This window comes from Jaculus jaculus, chromosome 11 (assembly GCF_020740685.1).
Source record: "Jaculus jaculus isolate mJacJac1 chromosome 11, mJacJac1.mat.Y.cur, whole genome shotgun sequence".
NCBI lineage: Eukaryota > Metazoa > Chordata > Mammalia > Rodentia > Dipodidae > Jaculus > Jaculus jaculus.
This window is the reverse complement of record NC_059112.1, coordinates 61,511,307-61,532,420: the sequence shown is the minus strand read 5'-3', so window position 1 is coordinate 61,532,420 and position 21,114 is coordinate 61,511,307. Positions and strand designations below refer to the sequence as shown.

At 43.4% G+C, this 21,114-nt stretch overlaps 1 protein-coding gene across 3 annotated transcripts in view; it reads left to right on the top strand.

Moving 5' to 3' along the window:
* The window catches only part of Kiaa0232 (KIAA0232 ortholog), a 156,225-nt gene extending 138,146 nt beyond the window's left edge, over positions 1–18,079 (top strand). The window contains exons 6-9 of one of the 3 annotated variants that reach the window (XM_004656115.2): positions 28–3,319; positions 9,552–9,660; positions 14,134–14,231; positions 15,869–18,079. In XM_004656115.2, the coding sequence (XP_004656172.2) occupies positions 28–3,319; positions 9,552–9,660; positions 14,134–14,231; positions 15,869–16,048 (3,679 nt within the window). In that variant the 3' untranslated portion in view covers positions 16,049–18,079. The remainder of the gene's footprint in view (positions 1–27; positions 3,320–9,551; positions 9,661–14,133; positions 14,232–15,868) is intronic. The other 2 variants (XM_045130394.1, XM_045130393.1) reach the window with 2 other exon arrangements.
* The last annotated feature ends 3,035 nt before the right edge of the window (positions 18,080–21,114 follow it).

Here is a 21,114-nt window from a genome sequence, read left to right as displayed (position 1 = left end):
TTTGAACTCTTGACTCTTGTTTTTTAGGTACTATGAAGCATTTCCACCACTTTCAGAGAAACCAGTTTGCCTGCAAGAGATCATGACCGTCTGGAACAAGTCCAAAGCCTGTTCTTATTCTAGTTCCTCTTCATCATCCACAGCACCCCCAGTGAGCACAGACACATCTTCCCCGAAAGACTGCAATAGTGAAAGTGAAGTCATCAAGGAAAGGAGCGTGGAAACATCCATCAATGTGCTTGAGAAAAGCCAGAGCAGAAGCAGACACGAAAAGGAGAACAAGTTGAGTAATGGCACCATCGAAGAAAAACCTGCCATCTACAAAAAGCAAATCCGACATAAGTCTGAAGGGAAGACTCGCCCTCGGTCTTGGTCTTCTGGCTCTAGTGAAGCAGGCTCAAGTTCAAGTGGTAATCAGGGAGAATTAAAAGTATCCATGAAATATGTTAAAGTCAGACATAAAGCACGAGAAATTCGAAACAAAAAAGGGCGGAATGGGCAAAACAGGCTGTCACTGAAGCACAGTGAGAAGGCAGAGAGAAGTGTCTATGCAGGCAGCAGTAGCAGCAGCAGCAGTGGCAATGGGTCATTCAGGCAGCTGTGCAAGCGGGGTAAAAGACCAGCAAAAGAGACAGGGAGAAAAGATCCTGGGTGCTCTACAGGAAAAGACCTGTATGTGGAGAGCAGAAACAACAAAGAGTACAAAGAGGAGCCATTATGGTACACTGAACCCATTGCTGAATATTTTGTTCCTTTGAGCAGAAAAAGCAAACTAGAGACCACATACCGAAACAGACAGGACACAAGTGCTCTGACCTCAGAGGCAGTAGAAGACTTGTCTGAATCAGTGCATGGTCTTTGTATCAGCAACAGTAATATCCATAAAACATACCTCGCAGCAGGTACTTTCATTGATGGTCATTTTGTAGAAATGCCTGCAGTTATAAATGAGGATATTGACCTCACTGGGACCTCATTATGTTCTCTACCAGAGGACAATAAATACCTAGATGATATTCATCTATCAGAATTAACGCACTTCTATGAAGTGGATATTGATCAATCCATGTTGGATCCTGGTGCCTCAGAAACAATGCAAGGAGAAAGTCGAATTTTGAATATGATTCGACAAAAAAGCAAAGAGAATGCAGATTTTGAGGCAGAATGTTGCATAGTGTTAGATGGTATGGAATTGCAAGGGGAACGTGCAATATGGACAGATTCTACCAGCTCTGTGGGTGCTGAGGGCTTCTTCCTACAAGACCTTGGCAACCTGGCTCAGTTTTGGGAGTGTTGTTCATCCAGCTCTGGTGATGCTGATGGAGAGAGTTTTGGAGGAGACTCTCCAATAAGACTCTCTCCAATCTTGGACAGCACAATGCTCAATTCACACTTGCTTGCTGGCAATCAAGAGCTCTTTTCAGATATTAATGAAGGATCTGGTATAAACTCTTGTTTTTCAGTGTTTGAAGTGCAATGTAGTAATTCTGTTTTACCATTTTCTTTTGAAACACTCAACTTGGGAAGTGAAAATACAGATTCTAGTGCTAATATACTTGGGAAAACACAGTCTAGATTGCTAATATGGACCAAAAATAGTGCCTTTGAAGAAAATGAACATTGTTCTAATCTTTCAACAAGAACTTGTAGTCCGTGGTCCCATTCAGAAGAAACACGTTCAGACAACGAGACATTAAACATTCAGTTTGAAGAACCGACACAGTTTAATGCAGAAGATATTAATTATGTAGTTCCTAGAGTCTCATCAAATTATGTAGATGAAGAACTTCTAGATTTTTTGCAAGATGAAACTTGCCAGCAAAACAGTAGGACTTTAGGAGAAATTCCTACATTAGTTTTCAAAAAAAGATCTAAGCTAGAATCTGTCTGTGGTATTCAACTAGAACAAAAAACATTAAACAAAAGCTTTGAAACTACACAAGCATGTAGTGAAAGCAGTCCACATGGAGATAGCTACAGCTCAGGGGTTATTAAAGACATTTGGACAAAGATGGCAGATAGACATTCTACAGCTACAGTAGAACTAGAAAGAACTGATGATGAGTTGTTTTCAACAGATGTGAATAATTACTGCTGCTGCTTGGATGCTGAAGCTAAAATGGAGTCCCTTCAGGAGCCAAGTAGGGCTGTGCAGAGATCAGAGTATCATCTCTGGGAGGGACAGAAGAAGAACCCAGAAAAAAGAACATTTGTCTCTAGTGAGCTGTCAAAGGTGGATGGTGGTGATTATACCACACCCTCTAAACCTTGGGGTGTGGCCCAAGATAAAGAGAATGCATTCATTCTTGGAGGAGTTTATGGAGAACTTAAAACCTTCAACAGTGATGGGGAATGGGCAGTTGTACCACCTAGTCACACAAAAGGAAGTTTGTTGCAGTGTGCAGCCTCTGATGTTGTGACAATAGCTGGTACGGATGTCTTTATGACCCCAGGAAACAGCTTTGCTCCTGGGCACAGGCAGTTATGGAAACCCTTTGTGTCATTTGAACAAAATGATCTGCCGAAGAGTGGGGAAAATGGATTAAATAAAGGATTTTCTTTTATCTTCCATGAAGACTTGCTAGGAGCTTGTAGTAACTTTCAAGTTGAAGATCCTGGGCTTGAATATTCGTTCTCTTCCTTTGACCTAAACAATCCATTTTCACAAGTTCTTCATGTAGAATGTTCATTTGAACCCGAAGGGATTGCATCTTTCAGCCCCAGTTTTAAGCCGAAATCAATTCTCTGCTCTGATTCAGACAGTGAGATTTTTCACCCCAGGATATGTGGTGTTGACAGAACACAATACAGGGCTATTCGGATCTCTCCCCGGACTCACTTTCGCCCAATTTCTGCATCTGAACTGTCCCCTGGAGGAGGAAGTGAGTCGGAATTGGAATCTGAGAAAGATGAAGCAAATATTCCCATTCCTTCTCAGGTTGATGTATTTGAAGATTCACAGGCAGATCTCAAGCCTCTGGAAGAAGATGCAGAGAAAGAAGGCCACTACTATGGGAAGTCAGAGCTTGAGTCTGGGAAGTTCCTTCCCAGATTAAAAAAATCTGGGATGGAGAAGAGTGCTCAGACATCACTGGATTCCCAGGAAGAGGCAACTGGGATTCTGCCCATCAGAAAGCAAAATCAGTGTTTGGAATGTAGCATGAATGAATCTCTGGAAATAAATTTAGAAAGTTCAGAAGCAAATTGTAAAATCATGGCACAATGTGAGGAAGAAACTAATAATTTTTGTAGTTGCAAAGCAGGTTGTCAGTTCCCTGCTTGTGAAGATAATCCAGTTTCTTCAGAACAACTGGAAAAGGTAGGTATCCGTGCATGTTGGTGTTTGATAAAGGGTTTGATCAGACTTTGTTCTAGGAATAATCATCTCAGAGAGTGAAAGATAGGGTTAAATACTGTGGACTTAGTTTAAATATCTTGAAATGTATTATTCCTATGAGTTTACATTTTAGGACTTAAAATGGATTTGATTTTTATAGATTTGAAGTAGGCTTTTGCAGACAAAAGACATTTTACAATAAGTCACAGGCTATAAGATTCTTATGTAATGTTCATGTACTATGTGTAAAGCAAAAAGCTTATATATAAGCATTCCTGCTTCCAATCAAGGAATCAGGATGTGACTCCTAGTGAAGATCTTTTCTAGGGAGCAGGCCTGCTTCACTGCCTCTTAAATATTGATTGGGGAGCTAGAGATATGGCTCAGCACTTTAGGTGCTTGCCAGCAAAGCCAAAAGACCCAGGTTCCATTCTCCAGTACCCACGTAAGCCAGATGCAAAAGATGGAGTTGATTTGCAGTGGCTAGAGGCCCTGGGACACCCATTCTCTTTCTCTCCATCTTTGCAAATAAATGAATAAAAATGTTTTTTAAGTGTTGATTGGATTTATTATAACTTGTGTATTTCATGTTCAATATATTACACCAAAAATTATCTTTTCCAGAACCTCTTGCTCTGTAAAAAGTCTGGGTTCTTGAAGCTAGGAGTTCTGTGTGGTTTATGTCAAAGGTTTTATTAATGGAGTTATTGTGCCCTTTGATTGGATTCCTAAGAAGTGACTTGAGGTTGAATTGACTGTACCAGATCTAACAACTAAAGGCAGTAATTTATCTACAAAAAACCATAGCTGTCTGCCCAGTTTCAAATATTGCTTAACCAGAAGCAAACTGTTGAGAAGAATTGGAGACATTTACACATCATGACATCTGGGGAGCAGTTTGTGTGTTGCCTTCCCTCTTATCTGTCCTGTACACTGGCTCTCATCTTGGGAGGCTGTTGTCACATGCCACCTTCTTCACTAACACTTTAACTTTTTTTTTTTTTTTTTTTTTTGTTTTCAAGGTAGGGTTTCACTCTAGCTCAAGCTGACCTGGAATTCACCGTGTAGTCTCAGGGTGGCCTCGAACTTGTGGCAATCCTCCTACCTCTGCCTCCCAAGTGCTGGCATTAAAGGCATGTGCCACCACACCCGGCTAACTTTGTCTAACTCTTGTTCTGTCCTCTACCCCATCTTCAACCCACATCACAATTAATTCTCCCTTCTCTTAATTTCCCTGCATTTTCTCTCTTTCTTTTTTTTAATTGATAACACATTTCTATGTCCTTTCATTTGTTCACATACTTTCTCTCTGCTATTTGATTATCAGCTCCAAAGGGCTGTGGACCATACCCAACCATGCCTCACTCAACTAGTTTGAGTGCATAGGTGTGTAGCTGTTTGCCTGTAGTTCCAGGAAACCCCAGGGGTAAATTAAGAATGGCTACTCTAGTTAGCTTGCCTAGAGATTGGTAGAGGGATCAGTTTAAGGCCTGTAAAACTCAAATGTAAACTGTTAAAGAAAAATAGTAGGGCTGGAGAAATGGCTTAGCAGTTAAAGCACTTGCCTGCAAAGCTTAAGGACCTATATGTTCCACTCTTCAGATCCCACATAAGCCAGACTCATAAAGGTGAGGCAAGAAGAGCAAGTTCGCACATGCACACTAGGTGGCACAAGTGTCTGGAGTTTGGTTGCAGTGGCTGAGGCCCTAGCATGCCAGTTGTCTCTGTCTTGTCTGTCTGTCTGTCTCTCCTCTCCCCCCCCGTGTGTGTGTGTGTGTGTGTGTGTGTGTGTGTGTGTGTCTGTGTGTGTCTGTGTGTGTGTGTGTGTGTCTAAAAATAAAAAAATAGTGTTGATAGATTATATTTGTTGTTGTATTACCCCATTTTTTCTTCCTAAATATTCCTTTATATGTATTTCAGTTGGCTCTAGATTGAGAAGAAAAAAAAATGGGGAAAGCTGTGAGATTCTACATCATACTACCATAATCCTCTACTTTCTAGTATGTTGCTCAGTATGTACTCAGAATTCTGGGCTATCTTGAGCTGTCTTAGCTTCCTGCAGAGGATGTGGGTTTGTCTGAAAGTCAGATGCTGTAAGCCTGTCAGCACCAATCTTGCATAACACCACTGCAGATTGGAGTATACGTCATAGCTTGACCTGAAGTACGGGAGTAGAAAGGGACAGTTTGGAACCTAGCTGGCACCTATGTCTGTCCACCCTGTCACAGTTGCTGGTCAGTCTTGAGTCCATAGAAGGGTATTCTTCCCCTTTGCCTGTGTGGAGCCAGTCTTTCCAGAAGTGATCTGTGTCCATTTAAAAGTCACTATTATTCCATCTGTTTCAGAGCAAGAGGAAGAAAATGTGGGATTTCCATGAGAAATGCTATCTTGGTATATGTTAAAGTTCAATTCAGGTTGGCAGGCATTTATTGGATGCCTGTTCTATATCCATCACTAAGGAAGGAGCACTAGTTAAGTGACATATCATCCTTCCCTGTGAAGACTTCAGTCTAGCAGGAAGACCAGTCTGAAGATGATTTAATTGAAATGAGTAGCTTGTATGGGTTATATTTCATTCCAAGAGGGTACATACACGGTGAAGAGGCCCTTACCACTCAACTAGTATGAGCTGTGATGTGTCACCAGAATATGTCTTGCAAGGATATAGTTCCTCCTACTTTTCCTTTGTAACTAAAATGCTCCTTTCTTTCCTTTCTTATTCTATTTTTTTCAAGGTAGGGACTCACTCTATATTCTCAGGCTGGCCTCAAATTCACAGCAGTCCTACCTCTGCCTCCCTCCTGAGTGCTGGGATTAAAGTCATGTGCCACCACAAAATGGCCCTGTCTTATAATTATTCTTTATTTCCTGTATACCTTCCCACTGTATGGATACACTGTTACTTAACTGTCCAGTTCCTTGTCTTTCAGGCAATAGGGCCAATATAGTTCTAGGTCATATGTTGGTGGAGCAGTGGAGATGAGTCCTAAGAGGCTGTGGGAGCCTCTGTAGAGCCATGCTAAGGAATGGGTGATATGGTAGGTGGTTTGGACACACTTAAGTGGATAGGGCAGAAGGAAGCAGGCCATGTGGACAGAAGGCTAGGTAGAGAGGCTTGGCTACAGAGGTATGGGATAGGTGAACAAGGCTCATGTATATAGAAAGAAAGGCAATTGTGTACCCATATACACAGCTACAGAGAAGCAGTGAGAGAATGCAAAAAAGCATGGTACATACATCCTTCTCATAACTCCAGTGCCTACTTAGTGCCAAATACTTTGAAGCACAGAAAAGAAACAGAAAGCTTAGTCCTATCATCAAGGAATTTCCAGGCCAGTTTAGGCTGGAGCTCATTTTTTCCCCAGAATTCATCTCTGAAGGTCAGCCGGTCTAAAGATTAGAAAGAGAGGGAGTAGAAGGCCATCCTGGTGGGTTGACACCATGCTTTCTTTGTAAGCTCAGGGAGGGAGATTAGCCCATCCCACAGGAAAGGTCAGAGCCAACACTCTTCCCCCAGCTTTGTACCTTGAGAGCAGAGGAAAGCCCAGAGTAGGCCTTTTCAGTCTGTTATATATCTTGTTTGCATTTTGTTTCTCCTTTTCAAACGAGCAGTCTAAAGAGGGCTTCCTTTTCTTTTGTCATTCACTGACTGAGAAGGATCTATAGGAAAGGGATGTGCTAAGACCTCAAATAAAGGGGATGCCAAAAAAAGGGGGGACTGCCATCATGTTTCTCTTCATCATTACTAAGCTATTGAGTGAGACTGTAGCTGTGGAGCCTGTGTCCCCTTCACATCACTTTCAGCTTCTAAAGAACTGAGAATTGCATCTGTGGTTGCACACATTTGTGCTCAGGCTTTTCAGATGAAGTTCTCCCCTCTCTCATTTCACTGTCCATTCACTCATGGGATATGTATCAAGTGCCTAGTGTATGTTCCAGCTGCTCTTGTGGGTGCTAAGAATAAATAGCAAAAGGTCCTTTATTGTGAAGGTACCTGCAACCTTGGGGCACTGACAGCAGATTTCCTAAGTTAACATTCTGGTCGAGAAAGCATTATCTGAAAGAAGGTGAAGAGCTGCTGCATGAGGTATGAGGTGGGCTGGGAGAGTCAAGAGCAGCTGGCTGCATTAAATAGGAGCCAGGCAGGCTTCCTAAAGAAGCTGCCATTGGAGGAAGTACTTGGAGGTCAGAGTGAGCTAGGAGACACCTGGAGGTGGGTGGTTCTACTTTGTTCTGTCCTGCTTCCAGTTTCTTCTTTTTGTTCTGCACTTTCTACCATCACATTAAGCCAAAAGTTGAGTTAAAACAGAGCTGGAGAGGGCTGGAGGGATGGCTTAGTGGTTAAGACGTTTGCCAGTAAAGCCAAAGGACCCAGGTTCAATTTTAGCCAGCTGCACAAGGGGGCGCATGCGTCTGGAGTTCATTTGCAGTGGCTGGAGGCCCTGTTGCACCTATTCATTCCCTCCCTCCCTCTCTCTCTCGCTCTCTCTCTCTTTCTCCAAATAAATAAAAATAAAATATTAAAAAAAAATAGAGCTAGAGAGGTGGCTCAGTGGGCAAGAGTGCTTCCTGCTCAAGCATGCTCCCTAGCACCCATGTAAAAAGTTGGGGATGACTGCACTTGCCTGTAACCCCAGAGGTGAGGCAGACAAGATTGCTGGGGCTCCCTGGTCAGCCAGTCTAACTGAAAAAGTAGGCACTACACAATCGATAAGACGCTGTTCTGTCTCAGGGAAATAAGGCAGAAGAGTGAAAGAGGAGGACACCTGATGCCTTCCATCTGGCCCCCCCATGTGTATGCACAGGGTGCGTGCAGCACACTTAAACAACCACATACAAAAACAGCATTCGAGAGAAATGAGCAAAATATGTGATCATATTTGCTCTGCTACCTAACTGTTGGGATCAAATGAGTAGAAAGTTGTCATAAAATGTGTGTATGTTGAATATGGCTCTTTAGCATAAAAGAAGACATTAAATCTTGACCATAGGAACTGACACCCAAATGGAGGGTTCAGAAAAGACTAATGACAGAGACTGGCAGGCTTCACAAGGGAGAGAAGATACTATGTGCTCTGTGATCAGAGACTAGGCCTTGGAGATGGTTTCTGCAGCTTTGTGCCTATAGGTGCACCGGTGACCAAGATACAGTCTTGTCCTTAAGAAGCTCCCAATATGGTTCCTCTGGTATCTTACCTCATTATCTTAGTGCATGTCCTAGACCCTAAACTGTGCCTTGACCCCTCTATCTTATTTCCCTTATCACCCCTGTCCTTCATGATTGACTCTTGTGTCCCTTTCTTTTGTACCTTTCTCTCTGTCTCATGAGAGCATCAAAAAATAAGCAGTATAGTTAAATGCACAAATAGCAACACAGATGGCAACCTGTTAATCTCTCCCTGCAGTAGTGCCTTAGGATGGTGGAGAGAGTTCTGGCCACCTTCCTTTGCTGCCCTAAACACTTAAGTAATATCCCAGAATAGAGAAGGCCTTTCTGAAATGGCTCAGTGTACTAGGAATTGTTGCCAGTTACCGGAGACCCTGGCCTCATTTGCACTCAGTCCAGCCTTGTCAATGCCTCATCATGGAGAGAAAGAGGCAGATATAGAGAGAGTATGGGCACACCAGGACTTCCAGCCACTACAAACAAACTCCAGACGCGAGCGCCCCCTTGTGCATCTGGCTAACATGGGTCCTGGGGAATCGAGCCTCGAACCGGGGTCCTTAGGCTTCACAGGCAAGCACTAAACCACTAAGCCATCTCTCCAGCCCTTAAGTGTTTTTTTAGAAGCTCCCATCTTAAGAATTCTGAGGTTGGGCTGGGGAGATAGCTCATCAATTAAAGGTGATTGCTTGCAAAGCCTGATGGCCCAGGTTTGATTGCCCAGTACCCACATAAATCCAGATGCACAAAGTGGCACATATGTCTGGAGTTCGTTTGCAGTGGCACAAGGCCCTGTTGTGCCCATACTCACTGTCACACTTAATTCTGTTTCATGTATGTATGTGTGTGTGTGTGTATAATTTTGTATAATACATGTATATTTTGTGTATATACATGTATATATACATACATACGTACATACATATATACACACATATACATATTTGTATATAATTTTAAACTTGGGGTTATATTCCACCAGTAATGCATGATTTTCCCCCCATCTTGAAAGTTTATAAACATTTTCTCAATTTGGTTTAATCTAAACAGTTTCCTGTACTGAACACTGATGTACAAGAAATGAATAGAAATCAAGAAAAACAGACCTGGTGGGAAAAAGCCTTATACTCTCCTCTTTTTCCTGCATCAGAGTGTGAAGGTAAGGAGACCTGTGGACACTGATTAATTGGTTCAGATTCCTAGTTTAGGAAACACCAAATAGTTTCCATGTGTCCAATACTTTGTCACACACTGGGGACATAGAAATGAATGAAAACTATATCCTGCTCTCAAACTCAGTCATGGGCTGATAGAAATTTGGAAGTACATAAAAGCATACAAGGTACTGACTGAGTTTTGATGAGTTATATATAGCCACTGTAGAACCATAGAGGAGGAAAGTCACCAAACAGAAGGTAGCAGAGTCTGAGGCAAATTGAAAGAAGAGGGACTTGTGGTCAGGAGCTCTTCATACTCTCCTCTCTTTCCTTCTCTTAATGTAGTCACTTTAAACTTTAAAAAGAAAACAGCAGAGTGTGGTAGCACATGCCTTTAATCCCAGCACTCAGGAGGCAGAAGTAGGAAGATCACTCTGAGTTTGAGGCCACCCTGCTACTATACAGTGATTCCAGGTCAGCCTGAGCTAGGGTGAAGACAGCTGGTTTAAAGCTGAGCCAGGAAAGGAGGAGGGAGCTTGTCAGGATCAGGAGCTTGGCTGCTGGGGCCAGTTTAGTATACAGGAATGGATGTTTGTGGGAAGGATTTCAGTTTGGAGGGTGTTAGGTCAATGTGTGTTTAAAAACTCTACCAACCAGGCGTGGTAGCCTTTAAGCACTAGGGAGGGAGAGGTAGAAGGATCTCCATGAGTTCAAGGCCACCATGAGACTACATAGTGAATTTCAGGTCAGCCTGGGCTAGAGTGAGACCCTCCCTTGGGAAGAAAAAAAAAATTATACCAATGGTCAAGATGAAATTGAAAAACTGCAGAGCAGCTGCTGGGTGCCAAGGTTCCTGCATTGGTCTGGGGAGTAATAAGATAGGCTTGTACCAGGTAATAAGAATAGATAATCAAAAGGTTTTGTAGAGAATGAGTTTGTCCTGAGACTAAGGAGTATACAGCAGGTGGGATTTGGAGGAAGAGTGGCTACAAGAGGGGTAGGAACAGGAGCTGATTTCATTAGGACCATTTTAGTTTAGGGGCATGTTATGAATGAACCATGTGAGCCTTCCAAGTAGACAGACAAAAGCTGTGACAAATCCTGACATAGAATTTGGGGAGACATAGGAACTCTGGAGATATGTGGAGATGTGTATTGATTTTGAGCTTGGATGGCCTGTGGACTCCTGGGCTTCTGTTGACTATCTTATGTATTTCTCATTCCTGTGAGAACGCTGGGGGCTTACGGAAATCTTCAATGAGCGTATTCACATCTGTCATGTTTCCTCGTTAAGGCTATAGCTGCCTTGCAGCCAGTGACTTCTCTCAGTAGCTTCACCCTCCTAAACCCTTGTTTCCTGCACATGGTTTGATTCTTTTTCTCTGGGATATTTGCTTTTCTCTGTTCTGTAGTCACAGATGCCTTCCCAAACCCTACATTACTCGTTCCTAAAGATTCAACTGGGTCATGAAGAGAGAGAAGAGCTGTCTTCATTTAGTATCTTTGTTTCACAGCAGGTACAGAGGGCTGGTTGCTACTATTGTTCTGAACTTAAATCCAGGCAGTTCATTGCTTGAAAGGTATTCTCTATTTTTTCTGTTATCTCATGAGAACCTGGTGAGATATTGCCCTTGGTTTTCATATGAGAAAGGTCTCAAGGTTAGTAATTTTCCCAAATCTTGTGAGTCAACTATAAATTGTAAACTGGAAAGCCAGGTTGTATATCTGATGGTCCAGAAATTTTGTCCTCTACAGAGTGAATGCTAGGGTCATAATTGCACAGACCTGGCCCTCATAAGTGCCCAGTCTGTGAGCTGGGTCACAGGTGCAGCAAATGGAATGTGAGTCAGAAGTATGAAGAGCTATGTCTCAGAGGGTCACCTTGGAAGAACCAGAAGGGAAAGAGGAGTACCACCTTACAGCAAGCATCTACTTCCTTGGAGTGATTTTCAGACACAACTGAATTTATACTTCCCTCAGTTTGGTTGTTTCTGTCATTCATCAATAGGAGTCCAGGTCCAACTCTAAGATCTAGGTCCTTGACTTTATAAAACATTTGAGTTTGCATGTGAAGTGGCACATAGTAGGTAAATAATGGCAACTGATCTTTTGAGTGACAGCTGTTAAGTATGACCCCTGTGCAGCTGCCACAAATAGCATGAAGCATCCTTCTTTCTACTTGTGCACCTGGGGGTCTGTAGCCTCACAAGGGCTTATAGGACACAGCCCCCCACTCACCTCTTCAGAAGAGTCAGGCACTCCTGAAGCTTCTAACATTGGAAATGGCTAGGAACAAGCACATACTGCTCTTGACACTGACTTACCTGGAGCACTGTGCATCCCTGAAAAGGGGGACTGCCCCCTTGCACATTTGGTCAGGTCTAGGAAGTGAGGCATCTTGTTCTTGGTGAAAGCCCACTACCTTGCTACTTTAACCCTGCTGGTTTTTCTGTGTGTTCTTTGGTGGTGCTACTAGGCACATGTACACCTTCTGTGTGCTGGGCACTGCTGTAGGATCTGGGAGTGCATGGGAAGGCTGTCCCTGTCCTCCTTTAGTGTCTTGAGCAGGGATGATGACATGATAGTTGGGGCTGCAGGAAGAGGTACAGTAACTGGTGCAATAGAGTAGTATGGCCGGCAAAAAGGAGTTAGCATGGTGTGGGTGGGGACCACAGCTGGCTTTAGATGGCACCCTCCCGTGCTCACATTCTAGCTCCTCCATGTATCAAAGCTTATTGGCATTGACATGTATTATCCAGGATGTGTAGAGTGAGCCTTCTGGTGAGCAGCATAGGGTTTGTTAGGTCTTTGGCTAGGAGAATGAGGCTGAGTTATAGCCCAGCAATTCTGTGCCTGCTGCTAGGTTTACACAGTGTTGTCCTTTTTCTGTTCCCCATTGTCTGTATTTGTAAAAGGAGCCCACAGGAAGTCATTCCTGGTGGGGGTGGCTCATCGATTACAAGAAACATTTGTTACTTGGAAAACAATAGCTGTCATTTGTGAGCATTACAAGAAACATGAAAACAGTTCAGCATTGCCCTTTGTTAATGTCCCGAATGAAGGAGTAGTTCAGGTGAAATCTCTGTGTTCATGAGCCTTCCTGGACCAGGAAGTAGTCACTTACTCCCATTCCCGACAGTCCCTCTCTTGTCATGGGTGTGGAGTATGTGTTTAGTATGGATGGGGTAAAACAGGACCTGCCTCATCAGAGTGCAGTGGCTTCCCCCACCTTCCCAGTTCCTGTGTCCTGGGTTGGTTGGTATGGATGTTACTGTGCATGTCAACTGCTCACATAGCACCTCCTCTAATGTGCTGCAAGCCTCTAAGGGATGGTGGTAGTCCTGTTTCAGAGATTTAGGGCTTGGGATTGAATAATTGGTTACAAGTAAGAAATAAAACCTGACATCTACCGTGGCCTTTCTCACTCAGGTCTTGGATTATTCAGGTAATTGGCAATGCCAGGGGCTATCAAATTGTGGAGAATGCTCTACGCAGCAAGCAGTGAGTCCAGCACTTTTCCAGGCTGTCCTTGTCTGGCTCTTGGCATATGGGACTCATAACATACTGTTAACTTCTGGTAACTCCCAGCAGACAAGGATACTAAGGGGGCATATCTGAGCTTGTATTACTGCCAGGTCCAAACCAGTCCTGTTGAAGTTTTTTTGTGGCTATGCTGTAGTTGCCTACTTCATGGAGTTGGTGGACAAGAGGCTGGGCTAGATTGAGACCATATACTCCATCTGGCTGTGCTCTGGAATCACCCAGGAGTTTTTCAGAAGGGTGGTGCCTGGCCACCCTGTAACAGTTCTGTCAGTCTCCTGAGTCTTCCAGAGTTCCCTGGGTGACTGAATGTACAGCATGGGCTGAGGACAATGTTCCTTCCTGGATCCATTGAATTCCTGTAACTATTGCCTGCTTTGCCTTCTCATTCAGTAGGCATTGCCTCATCAAGCCACAAGCCGCCTTTCCCTGGTCCATAGGTCTATGGAGTGTGCAGTTGGCATGGTGTTGAGTTCAAACAGGCTAGATGTTTACCTGCTTTGCTTTCTCAGTGGACCTCTCTAGAAAGCCTCTGTTCTTGTTTCGTGAATGTACCTGTGATGCATCCTTTGTCTCCCTCCATTTGATATTCATTCTTGAGCACAGGCCCCACTGGTTCCCAGGGCCTTCACATCATAGGTGTGCATATGTATTTAAGTGAGTGTCTCATGGTAGAAAACACTTCTGTTGGCTGCTTAGTTCATGCTTTGTTTTATTTCCTCACTAAACTCTGTGAGCTAAGAAATTTTCATTTGGCATAGCATTTTTTTCATATGCACCTGGCTGGTTGTGCTTTCAGTGACTACTTCAAACCTCCAGAGGGCTGGGGGACCTAAATTTTCAGTGGAAATGGAACAAGAATGTATATCTCGTAACTGTGTCTTAATGCAATTTCCCCTTTCCCTCTTTTCCCTTCTCCATTCAAAATGATTAAGAATGTTATACAAATGCCAAGGGAGAGAATGATATAGAAGAATATCCAGATGCTAAAGAAATACCCTGTAATGAAGAGCGTCTGTTAAATTTTAATAGGGTAAGTGGACTGCCCTCCTTCTTCCTAAATGGCCAGCGCCTCCCTACACACTATTCAGAAACCTGGGAGTCATGTGACCCACTAAGCCAGAACCCCTGCTCTGGATATTGCCTTTTTCCTCTCTGGCCCTTCCTTTGGGTCGGCCTCACCCCTGCCTCTCCCAATTACAGCAAGGTGGCCTAGAGAGTCTCCAATCCTCTCTGGCTTTTCTCACCCTGCTGCCACAGGGGATTTCTGAATGACATGGTGAGCCTGTTGTTCCCCGTTCCAGTCCTGGGACAGCACCTTTCTGCTTCAGTGTGCTTTTCCTGCCTCACCTGGCCTGGCCTGACCTTCCCTACCCCATGTGGGACAGACTGCTCTTGTTCTCTTGCTACTTGTTGTCCAGATACAGTTCCTCTTGTTTGGAGTCCTGACATTCTGTACATGTCTGTCTCCCCAGCAAGTTTGTGGGCTCTGTGAAGGCAAGTTTAAGGCTTATACCTGCTATGGCCCATTCTCAAGCCCTCCTGTTATTAGGCAGATAGGCCAATGAATCGAAGCAAGCTTCCTTTTTTCTTAGGAGTTGTCATAGTCAATTTAAGCCCTGTAAGAATTCTCCAAAGCACTGTGTGGTATTCAGTACCTAAAAACCTATCAGTAGGCATTAGCATGTTCAGGCTGATATGTAAGGCCTGCCACACACCCTTCACCCCTCATTGAACAGCTCACCAAATCTGTTTCTTCCTCTAATCTTCACACACAGCCTGCTTGCCAGCCTATTGTTGAACCTTGTCTCTACACACACCTCTTCCCTCAAGTTCTCCTGCCCACTTGGTGCAGACTACTGCCACACTCCTCAGTAGTGGCCATGACCTTCCTTGTCCTCACCAGTCATCACCATTCAGCAAGACCTCTCAACACCATGTGTTCTAAGTACTCCTGACATGCTCATTTTGTAGAATAGAAAACTGAGGCATCTGAAGGTGGCGTTACAGACATGGCCTGTGAGCCTCAACAGTCTTACCCACTGCATTTGGACAAAGTCCAGACTCCCTCCACACCTGGAAGCATGTATGCTTATCTCCCTCCAACCTCAGGTCCCTTTACTCTTTCACTAGCTTTTCTGTGCTTCTGCCTGAAGCTCAAAAGCTAGGACTGTAATGCCGTTTGGAAATGGGATGGAGCTGGTGGTAGGTGTGATGAAGCGTTGGGGAAGGTTGCTATAAACTGGTGAGGGCAGTCTGCATGTCTGTTGGTTTGCTTGTTTGCCTTGTCCATAGGAACATGAGCACCAGGAGGGCGTGACCATGTCTGTCTTCCTGTTGGAGTTTTATATGTGACATCATGGCTGTCCTGCAGTAGGCACTCAAAAGACTTTTTGAAAATGAAGGAAGTCTTTTATCTTAGCGTAGCACAGCCACATTTACCCAAGTGACTAGACATGGCAGAGTTAGGGTTGAGACCCTTCATGGACAAGGGAGAAGCAGGTTTTCTCTGAAGTAGTGAACTATCTAGCTCTCTTCAGCTTTTGTAGATCTCTAGGAGAATATCAGTGGTTTGCTTTCTCATCTCTGCATACAAATAAAGAGCAGCTTAGCTCTCTGGGGTGGGCATTATGATATCTGGTCAGTTGAAAACTCTTTCTTGAATTATAGGTGTCTTCTGTCTATGAAGCAAGATGCGCAGGAGAGAGAGGCTCTGGTGTCAAACCAAACAGCCTCCCCAGGAAGATGTGCTCCAGCACCAGCTCTGACTCAGGCGACACAGGCCCTGAAGATGGCAGCGAGTGGGTGGGCCCCAGCGGAGAGGAGCTGTTCTCCCGAACGCATCTTTGACCCTGCAGAATAGTAACAATCTTTTTTAAAATGCTGTGTGAAGGGAAGTTGCCTTCTGTAAGGCCTGTTAGTCTGAAGCAGCAACTTAGGTTTCTTCTTGGATTAACTGATTCACATCAGTGATTACCTTTCTCTTCTTGCTTATTTTAGCATTGAGGACAGCTGTCCTGTTGAAGATGTGTTTCCAAGCTGTTAAGTTCTTGCTATCTGAAGTAGACTAGACTGTGCTGTCCAGTGAAGAATGAGTGTGCATGTGCTTGTCCTAGTAGTGTCCCCGCTTCTGCATCGCAGCTGCAGGCCCTCTCCCTCTTGTGGTGGCTGCGTCGCCATCACCTTGTCAGTACTGCAGCACGACAGCCACTACAGCTGTCCAGAGACTCTAGCTTTGTTCTCTGAGAGCCAGGAGATAAATCCTTCCCTGCAGTGTGTTGGGGCCTTTATGAAGGTAGGAGGGAAGCATGGTGACTCATCTGCAATTTCATTCAGCAAAATCTTATGTACATTTGATATAGAAACCACAAGAGTGTGCTTTTAGAGACTTACAAAATACTGTGTTTTCTTTCTTAGGATTTAACCTGAAGTATCATGGATGATACTGTGGTTTGTGAATTTCTTGCTAACTGAAGAAGCCAAGGATTTGAGGCATGGGGTAGTAAGATGAGGAAGAGTGGGGTAAGCATGCCCACTCTACCCAGCCAGCTTTGATACTGTGGTGCAGTCATACAAATGCCAGCCAGGGTTTTCTATGCTAGATCTTCACATGATTGAGGACCTTGGTTGCCAGTTGTAATACTTTGGTGACTTCATTGAACTGAGGTCTCCAAACTTGAACTTAAAAAATTTGACATGCAATAAGGCCACCTCATCACCCCAAAGAAATCTTTGGCTACTGCAGCTAGCTGCTCTGTGGCTGTGATGTAGTATAGCTTATATCTCATTCTATGTTTGAGAGAATGTTCTGGGCAAGTTCTGTGTGTGGTGGGCTGGGGTAGGTAGAGTAATTTTCCACATACCTGTGTGATTGCTTTCTGATCATTGCTTCATATGATTGGTGAGCCCAGACCCTCTGCGTGTCTCACACATTTGCATCTAAACATGCTGATCACCTCCGCAACTCGCACAACAGTGTGTAACAGGTTGAAGCTAAGAGGGCTAATATGTGCAAAGCCTAAACCTTCTAAATTATCCTTTTTAACCAACTTGTCTTAAAAATACCTAATCTGTGACATCAGTTTAGCATGTTCATGATGTCAGGGATGATGGAGAAGTCTGTCATGGCTAAGACAGCCTCATCACTAAGTTCAGCAGAGGAGCATATGGATGGTTTTTTAGCTGGGAGCTGAATTCTGTGAGGTACCTTGCTTGGAGCAGTCATTGAGGATCTGTATGTCCTCACCATGGGAAGCCTGGCATGCTTGTTGAGGGTGATCTCACCACTGTAGGGTTTGTTTTATACAGCATATCTTTTGACACTTTACAGTGGGTTTGTATGTGTGTATGTGTGCGTGTGTGCATGTGTAAAGTTTTATGTTCTTATTTATTTACAGACATCAGATAAATTTTTATGTATTTTTCTTTCTTCTGGAGCTTCCTAAAATTGATTAGTATCTGCACTGAAACATAACTTATCATCAAAGGCAAGAAAGGACTAGAAGTTTTAAACTCCTAATCAATGATGATTATCCTAGAGATCCTTGTTTATATAGCAGAAACCAAATGGATTTCAGATGTAGCTATGAGCTCAATTGACTTGGATAGCTGCTGCTCATCAGGGAAGAGCTCCAGTGGCAAAGGTGCCAACTTCCTCAACATGGAGGTGAGGTCCTCCACAGATGAGGATGGGATGATCATAGACAGCAAAGGAATTGACAAGATTCTGTATTGATTTGTTCTCATAGTTAAGTGGCTGATGCTTAGAGACTTTCAGCACAGAGTTGAAAGTGTGGTTTTAGTTTTGTGAATGGATGATCACAAAAAGCATTAAAAAAAAAAAAGTTGGCAAACGCTGAAGCGCACTGAGGTATGAAGCGTGTTGCATATCCAGAGCACTGAAGTGTCAGTTTCCATTCCTGGGCTGAGATTTTTTTTTTTCTTCCTGTGATTGTATTGTTCTGATTTCACGTACACCAGAGTAACTGATTTTTTTGTGTTGTTGTTTTCTTGTGGACTTAACACCAAATAAAATTTCAAAAAAAAAACACAGTTTGTTGTTTTTATTTGTCATAGTGAATATTCTTTCACAAAGACTCCGAGCCTCTTAACTGTGAAGCTGGAACAAACCCAGACAATCTTATCCAGAAGGTCAGTGAGTAGTAAGCCCTGCCTATCCCAGCCCTCACTGGTTGAGGGGCTAGACCAGTCCTTCCCTGCTAGAGAAAACTTCCTCTTTGTGTTTTATTCTGGGAAGAAGTTTTCGCATGTTAACATGATTGGTGTTCCTTATAAAAAGAAGTCAGTGTATGTTTACAGAAGTATAAAAGCTCCTACCAGTCATTAGTGCAAGTGTAATAAACACAGATACAGGTACATTACAGGCTGGCCTGTAACTTGAAAAAATAGACTGTTTCTTGGATGACTTTGCACATCGGCAATCACAGAGCTGCAGAACTATTCTTAGAGCTGTGTCATTGCAAGGAGGAACCTTGGCCCATACATAGACGATTTCTGTTTAATTTATTCAGTATCTGGAGAGCATTTCTGTAGATACTGTTGAACAAGCAAGACTTTTATCTTTGTGCACTGCTCCTGCAGGAAAAGCCAAGCTATGGAATGTCCCTGCTCAAGTCAGTGTGACCTGTACCATGTGGGACAGATCTTGTGGGCCTTTTTCATGACCCTGTAAAACTGATACTCAACGTGGGTTATGTGAGGAAAGTATGTTTTATTTCAATTAGCATGTTTTTAAAAATCTTTTTTGTGCCTGTGTACCATGTGTGTACTCATGTGGAAGTTGTGTGTACATGCCACTGTGTACAATGTGGAGGTCAGAGAATAAACTCGTGGTGGTCCTTGCCTTCCACTGATATTGTCTGGAGATTGGGCAAAAGAATTAAAAAGCAGGAAAAATTTGCAAGTCAAGAGGAGCAAAAATTCATTTATAAGTTAGAGAGGAAAGGAGGCAGAGCTCCTATGAAACAGGAGGATCCCAATGCATTAATCCTCTTGGTGACTCTAATCCAGATTTGTTTTGTTTTGTTTTTGAGGTAGGGTCTCACTCTAGTCCAGGCTGACCTAGAATTCATTATGTAGTCTCATCCTCCTACCTCTGCCTCCCAAGTACTGGGATTAAAGATGCACTACCACACCCTACTCTCCTTTTTTTTTCCCAGTTTTTTTTTTTTTTTGAAGCAGGATCTCTCTTTATTGTAACAGGCAGGTGTTTATATAGCGTTGAGAATAAAGGTGGGGATCTCAGGAGGGGATGAGGTATAAGGGCCAATAGCATATCGTGACTTTTAAAATGATTGGTTCTAAGCACACACGGGAACTTTCCTTTTTTTTTTTTTTTTCGCAGAAGTAGCAGGTCAGAAGCAATTTGGTGCCATGCTGAGTCATAGCTGGCCAGAGACAGGTCACCAAACTTTAGCTAGGCTTAGAGGCTCAGGAAGTTCCTCATGTCTGGGCCACTCAAGGCCCAACATGCATCCTCATGGTGGCCTGGATGCTGCAGGGTGGACAACAATTCTGTACAAACAGAAGGTGGGTAAAAGTGTGACCACATTTCCCGTTATAGGTTTCAATGTGGAGACCACTGAGTGCAAGAACATAAGCTTTACCATGTGGGACAAGGGTGGCCAGGAAAAGATCAGGCCATTGTGGCACCACTACTTCCAGAATACTCAAGGTTTTTTTTTAATAAGAAGGGAATTCATTTTTAATAAGAAGGGAAATTTAGGGAGGGAACTCCTTTAGGAAAAAAAAAAGGTGGGGAATGCCAGATTCCCACTTATAGGCTCAAAGATATTTCTTGTCTTTGGCTACTTTTAGTTACTTTTAGGAGCCCTGTTACCACCCTGCTTTGAGGCAGGACCTCTTGTTCAGTATGTATACCAAGCTGCTTGGCCTGTAAGTTTCTAGAGATTCTTCTGTCCCTACCTCTCATCTAGTGGTAGCAATACTGGGGCTACAAACATGCTACTATGTCTGTCTTTAATGTGGATTCTGAGGATTTAGACTCAGGTCCTTATGCTTGTGTGGCAAGCACTTTACCATCTGAGCCCTCTTCTCAGCAAGACTATCATATACTTTTCTTCTGGGGGCAGAAGAGAAGGGTTCCATACAGAAAGTTAAAATGTTTATTTGTTTTTGACGTAGGGTCTCGCTCTAGCCTAGGCTGACCTGAGCTTCAGTCTCAGGCTGGCCTCAGACAGTGATAACTTTTGTTTTTAACAATTCATTTTTGAAAAATACATTTATTTGAGTGAAAATGGGCACACCAGGACCTCCAGCCACTGCATACAAACTACAGACACGTGCACAACCTTATGTATCTGGCTTATGTGGATTCTGGGGAATCAATCCTGGGTCCTTTGGCTTTACAGACAAGCGCCTTAATTGCTAAGCCATCTCTCCAGGCCAACTTTTTTGTATTATTATTAATAATGGTTGGAGCTATAGCCCCAATGGTGAGTACTTTCCTACCATGCACAAAGTCCTTGGTTTAATTCCCAGTACTACATAAGCTAGGCTTATATATACCTGTAATCCCAGCACTCAGGTGGAAGGTAGAAGCAGGAGAATGAGTTATTGAAGGTTGTCCTCAGCTACCTAGTCAGTTTGAGGTTAACCTAAGATACCTAAGATCCTGTCTCAAAAGAATACCCCCCTCCAAAAAAATCCCACAGTCTTGTAGAATGATTAACAGCCTACACCATCAAGGTTTGTGAAAGTGTGTACTGTGATGTTCATACAATGACAAAATCACCTCAAGCTGCATAGATATGTACTCAGCACAAAGCCATTCATCACTATATTTCAGAACATCATGCTTTACACAGTAAGGACATAAAATACTGTCATTTAAGAAAAGGCCACACCTCCTTTGCTTGGCTCAATGAATCCTTTGT